The sequence below is a fragment of the Oncorhynchus kisutch genome, linkage group LG19 (genome assembly GCF_002021735.2).
Source record: "Oncorhynchus kisutch isolate 150728-3 linkage group LG19, Okis_V2, whole genome shotgun sequence".
Lineage (NCBI taxonomy): Eukaryota > Metazoa > Chordata > Actinopteri > Salmoniformes > Salmonidae > Oncorhynchus > Oncorhynchus kisutch.
In genome coordinates, this window is record NC_034192.2 from 7,211,575 (window position 1) to 7,221,221 (window position 9,647).

The window sequence follows — 9,647 nt, forward strand, 5'->3', positions numbered from 1 at the left end:
GGACGGTGTTGCACCATCTGACATAAAAAGGGGACAGTTTGATGAAAAAGCTTTAAATAAAAGGTTAAAATCCAGGTCATGTGATTAACCAAAACACAGGGCTCGCTCCACAAACAATGTCAAATATTAGATCATACACTGCTCCCTACTGAAATGGATGAAACAGTTTCCACAACTAATAATATTGAAAAATAATGAGATTTAACGCTTTGTTAGAAAATATTTATTGAGACGTCATCAAACCAAAATTTTTCAAGATACAACAATGTCCATTGGAGACAAATACAGGAGCAATTAAAATGTATCGTTGCTCATTTGACAGTCCAAAAGGTTCATATCAATAAAAGTGAACAGCTACATACATACATTCACCATATACTAGTCTCTTTAAAGTGTTTCCATAGAAATGACAGTCATACAGAACCCAGAGACTCATGTTCACATTATTCAAACCAGTGGAGAGGAAAAGGGACAAGTCAAACAATGCCCCTGACTTTGTGGGGAGTTGAGAGTTTACTGATAATAAGGGCGGTAGCGGGACTGATCGGGGTGATGGGGTCCAGGCATCTGGCCCTGAGGTGGGGGGCCCTGCATCCTTGGAGGAGGAGGCCCTCTAGGGGCAGGCCACATCCCAGGGCTCAGACCCCCTTGCTGGTTAAAAGGGGGACTGAGTGTGCCCTGGTCCTCAGGGAATTGCTGCATGGAGTTAGGGTTGTAGTGGTGGGGAGGGGGGGCGTTGACTGGAGGACCACCGTGTTGAGGTGGGGGGCCTGGAGGAGGGTGGTTCATGTAGGGGGGCATCTGACCCATGATGTGCCCTGGCGGGGGGGTAATGGGAGGGGGTGCGTTGGACATAGGCGGGGGAGGGCCGGCCTGGTTGTACACCATGTGGGGTGTCCCAGAGCCCTGGGGCGGGTGCTGCATGGGGTGGTTGATGGGTGGAGGGGGAGGAGGGGGAGGGCCATAGTGCTGTTGTGGTGGTGCCATCATGTGGTGGGGATGGGACACTACAGGCTGACCAGGGTAGTCCCCAGGATGGTGGTGTGGGGGTGGAGCAGGGCCCGGGCCAGGAGGGAGAGGGTCACGGGAGGAAGAGGTGGAGGAAGAAGCGGAGTCATCCTGGATTGGCACGGTGATGAGGTTGCTGCGTGCGCGTGTAGTTACTGTGGCAATGCGGAAGGTCTCCTGGGAAAGAGGAGGTGCATCATGGGAAGCCGGTGGTGGCTGACCGTAGGGGTCATGACCCCCGTGTTGGAGAGGGGGCGGGAGGTGCCCTTGGGTCTTGGGCAGGTGAGGCGGGGGCACGCGGAAGCGGTCAGGAACCTCTGTGGATGGGGGAAGGTGCAGGGCATCCTGGCGGCTTGCCAAAGCCTTGGCTGCCCTCATGTGGCGGTGGTTGATGTGGGCTTGCAGGTCACGCTGGGAAAGGTAGGTGCGCTTGCAGCCCTTCACAATGCTGCACATGTAGAGGGAGCCCCGCAGACACTGTTCGATGCGCTGGACCGGATCTGTGCAGCTGAAGAGCTGCATACTAAACAACACAAAAGGTTGAGTTAGTAAGTGCAGTCAGCAACCACACATACAGAAAGTATATTTTAGATATTTAACCTTTATTTAACTAGGCAAATCAGTTAAAATCAGCGATTCTCAACTGGTGGGACGTTTTCAATGGGTCGCGAGTAGTAATGGGGAAACATTTCCAGCCAATTGTGTAGAAAATAGGTTCATTAAGAAGCTTTGTTCAACAGTGTACACTAGTGGCGCCTAATGGTCAAAATAATTTACAACAGCCAAATTGGTATAGATGACATCACACATGCCTTCACACTTTATCTTCTCTCGAAACCAATCAGGTGGTTGTTCGACAAAACGAAGCACCGGACGTCATTGGTCATGTGCTTCAGATAAAGTGATACAAGCCTCGGCACACTGTTTCGAAGCAAACTGTTTAGCGATTTTGATGCATGCACCGGGGCTTCGGTATCAAACGTAACGTCACTAGACACAGCTGTCTGAGTATTTTTTTTTTTTTACTTAAACAACTACAACCAGTTAGAACGTGTGTAGAAATTATAATGAACATTGTACTGCCATCCTGTTAGAAGGTAACAGATTATTTTATTACAATGGTTAAGATGCATTTTCATTGTGTTCCATGGTGTTATTCGCCCCCTAGTGGAGCTTTCTGGTACTTAGAAAGACTACGCAAACAGGAAGTAGAGAATTCGTTCTGCACGCATAGAAGCAGCTAAAAACAATGTTACGGTGCAGGTCTTTCAGTGTAGTTATTTCTTGTCACGCTTCAGCCTTAGAAAAGTTTGATTCAAGCATTTAGCTAGTGATGATAATCTTGTTATTGATAGAGTTGCTTATATATCAGTGTTGGTTGCATTTACTCACACAAATTGCAGTGCCTTTCATGTATGTCGTTAGCTGTATTACTTTGCTCGTGCGTCATGCAAACTAATTGTAAAATATACAATACTGTAGTTTTGTTACTGTTTCTAGTGTAATATGCTTTGTTATTCTACATAGATGGTTGTACATTAGAGTAATGAAAGGAGTTAGCCAATTACCATATGAGTAACAATTAGCTATATGGTTTGGCATCATGCCAGATGCATGGTACCTTAGCACGTGCTTTGTATTTATGCAACTTCAAATGTATAATGTACAGCTCCAGTATATCGGTGTGAATTGAACACTAAAGTATATTATTTTCTGTATTTTGCAGTTTCACAACATAAACGTTTTCAATATATTCATTCAAGAAAAGTCATGCCTTGGGAGTTTTTTTGAGGACTTAGTTGTTAGCTATCTGTCTAGTTTTGCATGGGAACGCAACTCAAGGGCAGAATAAACATACTTAAAAATATATATATAATTTAATCTCTTTACCATTTTTGTTAAATCAAAGTATTTTTTATATAGCTATTAGCAGAGCTATTTAGCAGATCTGGTTGATGTTGTAGTCTCAAACAAGTGAGCTTATTAACATTCTTCATCAAGAATATGGGATTTTTTAAAATTTTTGACAATGAAAAGGTAGGAATGTTTTTCTCTTGTCATATAATTGCTACCTTTACTATCAATATAGCATTCAAAATATTTTTACAGATTGCATTAGGGATATTTTTTGTTTCACAATGCAAATTTTGACTGAGACAAGCCGGTTTAATTTGGGTCCAGAGGCAAAACCAGTTGAGAACCCCTGCACTAGTGGGTAGGTTAAAAAAATTAATAATAATGTCAATAGCTTACCCTGGGCACATCTTGTCTCCCTTCTTCTCGTGGAGCAACGCACACTCATAACAGAATACATGTTTGCATGGAATCTGGTGAGTTAATACAGATAATAACATTATAAGCTGCTGCACTCATAGCCTCTTACTATAAAAAAAATAATTAAGAGACACAACACACTATGTAAAACGTGCTCGAAGAGACATACCATGCGTCCATAGATCCTTATGGGCAGACCACACTTGTCACAAAAGTGTGCTGGAATGTCATCCTTTTCACCTATCAAATTCAACTGTGGGGAAAAGACCAAGAGGTCTATGACACAGTAATGATGTAGGTGGAATGCATTCCTGCATCCCCCCCACCACCACAATAGAAATTGAAACACTACCTTAAAGTCCCAAAACATTTGCTGGGGGAACTTCCGTTGACTTGCAAACACATCCCCAGCCTTGGTACCACAGTCGAACCTCTCCTCTTGCTTGAAGCTAAAACTCTCTAGAAACACAGATATGTTGCCTTACAGTAGTCCCATATGAAAGCTTGCTTCTATGACCTAGCAACAGGTTCCCCTGTCCCAATCCTAGCCCCTGGAAATTAAAACAACGAGATGAGAAAGCACTTGTGGCTGGCTAACCTTCATCCCCGGCCTGGGGTTTGGAGGGCTGCCTGCCCATGGGTCTTTGTGTCCGGGGAGCAGGTTTGCTCCTGATGGTTGGTTTGGAGATGAGTTTGATGGGGATGCGTCTGCGGACATCAGGGCCCCCAAGACTCCCCGAGCCGTCCGTGCCTTGCAGGTCATTGTCTGTGGGGGAACGATGGGTCATTCAAAATGTCAGTGACCAGAGTCAGTCATCTGCTACCAAGCGAACATTTACATGATACTTCATACTAGCATTAACAATATAACCACGATAAATAGTTTAGCAAAGCGCTAGTGTTTCATTTTTGCCAACGCTAACATTGTCTGGAGTTTCAGAAGTTGATGGGAGAATGCAAACCTTAGCTAGCACATAGTCTAAGCTACAAACATAACATTATTTATTCTGAATATGTTGTCAAGGTTAGAGTACTGTCCTGACAATTTAAGTTATTAGCTTAGCACTGGCAGATCAACTCCAACCGCCACTTCATTCTAAAAGTATAGCTAGCTACTACTGTAACAACACAGATCTGTGGACGCTAACGCTAGCAATATATTAGCTCTTTAGCTAGCAGTGGGCTGGCAACGAGAGGTTGCTACAAGGCCGCAATTTTTGTACTTTAAACACTCCACTCATAATACTTGTAAAGTATAATTGAATATGAATACGTTTGTAAATTAAATCTATTTCGCTGTGTATCAAGTTAAATCTACTGATACACAAATAAAACTAAAATACAGCTGAACCTGGAGTCATTTGTCGCTTACCAATTTGGTCCATAATTCACCGCAATGCAGTATGGGAAAGTATAATAAAAGGGGAGGAGTTGAGTTCAACCACTGAGGGGATGTCACCAGCACCACAGCCAAAGTCACAAACCCCGCCCATATCTACAATTGCCCTTTTTAAAATCTTAAACCTAACCCTAACCTCAACCCTAACCACACTGCTAACATTATGCGTAACCTCAAATGAAGACCAAAAAGCATATTTTTGTATTTTTTTGAAATAATTTATTTTTTATTAACAACAAATCAATACAGGAAGCACATGTGGAAACACAAGTATATTTAAATAATATATAAAGGACAATTGGGCTAAGGGGAACAATATCACATTGCACAAGGACCTTAAGGGACATACATACACGTATAATTCCAACAGCTTTTTTGTTTAGTATAGTAATTAATTGTCTTAAAATACAGTTCAATTTATTTTTGTAAGGTAAGAAATGTGGTGTTTTGTTTGTAAACTTACATTTGTGACTATGAAATTTGGCCAAAAGAATAATGAAATTAATTACATAAAATTGTTTCAGCTTATTTCTATCATAGGTAAAGAATCCAAGCAGTACATCTATCCAAAATAGTGTGAAATCTTCACAAATGTGTTCAATTATAAATCTACTGATGTCTTGCCACAGATTCCTTACATGAATACATTGCCAAAAAAAGATGCAACACCGTTTCTGGGTGGTCATCACAAAAGGTACAATTTTAGTTGATGTTTTCCTTAAACTTCTTCATATAGTAGTTGGCAGGATAATATTTATGAATAATTTTAAAGGAAACTTCCTTAATTTTGTTAACAAGTAGGAATGTGTGTGGCAACATCCAAACTTTTTTCAGACAAATATTATCAATAAATCCGTTCCAATAAGGCATGACATAATGTATAGATACAACATCCTGCTGAAACAAGGGTCGTATGCTCTATTGTTGAATGGACCAAAAGATTTTAAAAAATCTTTCATACTGATGAGTCAACAGGGTCAATGGAAGGCTCTGAGGGTCAGGTCTTGACGCGTTCCTGAATAATAAAGAAACACCTGAGGGAATGGCATCTAAAACAATTGCAAAATCTTTAGGTGTTACAGTGATCTTGTAAAGTGATAAGAATTCCTTATAACTAAGAAAAAACACCCTCTGCATTTACCAGTTGGCTCACCCATAGGATATTATTTCGGAACCAATATTCTAAAAACAAAGAAGCATTTTTATACAATATGTCGCGATTATTCCATATATAATATCTGTGTGGAGAAAAATTATGCTTATAAATTAAGGACCATGACAAGAAAACCTGCTGATGAAAAGCAGACCGTTTCAGTACAACTTTATCACTATTATAATTGCAAACCATCACATTCCGAGTGTAGAATATTACCACCAAAGGTATTTTTCATTGTAGTGACCAGATCCATGGGAAAGCCAAATATCTTTGCCCCACTGTGACCTCCAGAAGTTGGCATCAGTCCGAAATTGAGTGAGATTCTTGAAAAAAGCACAAATCTGTTCGAAATTGTTTAGAAACTAAAAAATAAGGCCTTGTGCTTCACATTGTTTCGTAACCCCCTAGCATTAAGAGAAACTATAGACAAAGACAAAACAACAAAGATTATAGAACAGTATAAACGGTAGGATGAGTCAAAAACGTATGAGCAGTGAACGTAAGCGACAAGGAACCGAGATCTGCACCATTTAAGTACATTTAAAGTGAAAATAGCATATTCCATAACTCTGAGCTAGATGTTATCCGACTTTTGAAATTCAATTTATCAGAAAATTATGTTCAAGACCAAACCAAGGGTTCTCTGTAGTAAGATAGACTAAAAACCACCCGTAGTGTAATCAGGAACTATTCTGAGAAATAAGATACAAAATAATCATTTAAATTTAAAAAATAAAAATCATTTTAATCGCCCCTTGCCCTGCAAGTGTAAACTCGTCCGACGTCATAAAACGTCATCAGAAGTGTCCGCTTAATTTGAGGGCTGAGGGGAGAGGGTATGTCTTTTACGTGTTTGGAATGAGGCCAAACTCATTGTGCAGAAATAACGGTCGTCACGCGTCAAATTGTGCATGTTGCCAAATCAAAGGCACTCCTTCAATATTAAGTCGTTTTTGACAAAAAATTAAAACGTGTCTGTTTTTGACTTTGTCTAGGTTGTAGTCATAGCATCTTCTGCTCCTAAAGACATTGGCTCAAATCTGGGTTGTGCCTTTAGATTTGGAGAAAATTAACAACTAAGGAATAATTTTTCACTTCTCTCATTGACTTCTCAAACCAACAAACCCCGGTCTGGTTTGCTTTGTCTGCTTATAGCAAGCGTTCACGAAAGTCTCGCGATGTTGTACCTCTAGGTTTAAAAACTCTGTGGTTGAACGCAGCGTATTCTTCTTCGTGTGTTTTTTCCGGCAGACTAGACGCTTCGTTGTGTATTGCTGCTTTTCACAGTTCGGAGAGTGAATTGCACATTTGTTCACAAAAAAGGGATATGGGGAAAAAGGAAATTGCACCACCATCTAACCAGATACTGTATATACTATTTTTTGGTGTCCCGAGTGGTGCAGCAGTCCAAGGCACTGCATCTCAGTGCCAGAGGCTGTCACTACAGTCCCTGGTTCGAATCCAGACTGTATCACATCCGGTCGTGATTGGTAGTCCCATAGGGCGGTGTACAATTGGCCCAGCGTCGTCTGGGTTTGGCCGGGGTAGGCCGTCATTGTAAATACGAATTTGTTCTTAACTGACTTGCCTAGTTAAATAAAAAATTAAACAAATACCACTATCCCCAACACACCCCACCACCCCTTCTCTCAAAACCCCCTGTAGTTATTCTGCACTAAAATCTTTGACACCCAAAACATCTCTGATGCTGCTACTACCAGTTCTGGGATTTTCTTTCCATCTGTGCAGTACAATTAATGACCATAGCAATAAACACCAAGCAGCCACCTTACTAAAGCACGTCTGTTTGGGTCACTCTGTATTGGCCTACTAATAACACACTTTGCCCTCCACTAATAACACCCTTTGCCCTCCATCCTCTACTTTCATCACTGCCTCAGCAAATGACACTTTGTGCACTACTCTCACCCTGGAAACATCAACATGTCCCCGTCCGTCCCCCCCTAACCGGTGTTCGGGGGCACCGGTTAGTTGAGGTAGTATGTACATGTAGGTAGGGTTAATTAAAGTGACTATGCATAGATGACATCAGAGAGTGGCTGTGGTGTGTGTGGGGGGGGCCCCTTGGACCTAGACTTGGCGCTCCGGTATCGCTTGCCTTGTGGTAGCAGAGAGAACAGATGTTGGTTTGGGTTTGAACCTCACGTTCTTCTTTCAGCCCCGCATTTCATCCCAGCTCAAGGCAGCATCAAACAAATATAATAAAATATACAAATATAACAAAGTCAATTGTATATTTATCATACATAATAATTGTGTTGCAAATGAAATGCATTGTGTTTGTGCAGAAAAACGTATGCTTGAACATTGTATTAGATCTGTAGCAATACATGAAAAATAAAAGTTATTCCATGGACAGTGCAGATGATGCATGGTCATTTCTGTGTTCAACTGGTAATTAGTGGTAAATCAATTGATTATCTTTTGATGGAATTAACGAAGACCTCTAGTCCATTCTAGTGGGAAAATGCCTTATCAGAGGAGCAGGCCAAGACCATAAGGTCCACTATCCTAGACAGTAATATCGCAGACAGGAGATGTCATATATACTTGTGATTTATTTACATTAATATGCAGCTCATTGTCAACAATCCACTTAAGCCGCAACCTGGTCCCAATGTATTGAAAGCTGTAGCAGATAGACATAAAATTCTCCATGTATGCATCCAGGAGCTGGTGAATAAAAAATAAAAAAATCAACTGTTTATCCCAATCATAATGTAATAATGGAAATTATATTGTTTGAGAAATCGACAGTCTCGACGGGGAACAGCAAAGATTTATATTCCTCGTCTCTCTCTGAAGTCTTTGCGCCAAGAAAGGTCGACGGACCAAGATTCAAAGGTCAGATTAGGAAGGAAGAGGTGGTGTTTGCTCAGTTTTGTCTAGGACAGTGTACATTGCACTCGTCATTACATCTGGTTGGCAAGGATGTAATGCATGGTTTGTGTCTGGAGTGTATGGTCGATGAAAAGGTGGAACGTGTGTTGTTATATTGTTGTAATTATGTTGAAGAGAGGGAAAGATTGAAGTGGAGAGTCATTGAGGTTGGACAGGTTTGGATGGATTTGGAAGGAATGGGGAAGGGTCTGTTAGAAGTTAGTAGGGCTCTTTAAAATGTTCTTAATAATACAGTTAGGTAGGTGGATTTATGTTTATCGGTTTTCTTCCTTTATACATGCAGAGCTAATGTAAACTGTGATTGACAACACACTCCAGCACAGTAGGTGGCAGCATCCACCTTAAAGTTTGTGGTTTGGAAGCGGGTGGTTTGAGTAAAAAAAGAAGATCATGATGACAGACCTTTTTATACAGTTTCTTGACTGTGTCCAGCTTGCTAATACTCACAGAAATTCAAGCTAGACTGTCAGGGAGTATACACTAAAGTATATACTAGTATATACTAAAATGACTCAATATACACTGAACAAAAATATAAATGCAACATTTAATTTGTTGGACCCATGTTTCATGAGCTGAAATAAAAGTTGTTCAATATGTACAAAAAGCAGACAAATGTTCCATATGCACAGGGTTGTCAAATTTTATGCACAACATGTGTTTACATTCCTGTTAGTGAGCATCTCTCCTTTGCCAAGACAATCCATCCATCTGACAGGTGTGGCATATTAAGAAGCTGATTAAACAGCATTCATTACACAGGTGCACCTTGTGCTGGGGACACTAAAAGGCCATTCTGAAATGTTAAGTTTTGTCACACAACACAATGCCACAGATGTCTCAAGTTTTGAGTGAGCATGCAATTGGTATGTTGACTGCAGGAATGTC

General features: G+C 41.0%; 1 protein-coding gene across 3 annotated transcripts; it reads right to left on the reverse strand.

Annotated features, from left to right (window-relative positions):
* Positions 1-206: 206 nt before the first annotated feature.
* Positions 207-4,757, reverse strand: LOC109864345 (E3 ubiquitin-protein ligase Hakai-like). 3 transcript variants are annotated; one of them, XM_020452077.2, is made up of 6 exons: positions 4,655-4,757; positions 3,881-4,048; positions 3,635-3,741; positions 3,452-3,535; positions 3,262-3,335; positions 207-1,531 (listed from the first exon to the last, which is right to left on the reverse strand). In XM_020452077.2, the coding sequence occupies exons 1-6, from the start codon at positions 4,665-4,667 to the stop codon at positions 514-516; spliced, it is 1,464 nt and encodes a 487-aa protein (XP_020307666.1). In that variant the 5' UTR covers positions 4,668-4,757; the 3' UTR covers positions 207-513. The 3 variants fall into 3 exon arrangements, with proteins under 3 accessions (XP_020307666.1, XP_031653228.1, XP_031653229.1); XM_031797368.1 differs by having other exon boundaries at positions 3,452-3,741; XM_031797369.1 differs by lacking the exon at positions 4,655-4,757 and adding an exon at positions 4,634-4,643 and having other exon boundaries at positions 3,452-3,741.
* Positions 4,758-9,647: the final 4,890 nt, after the last annotated feature.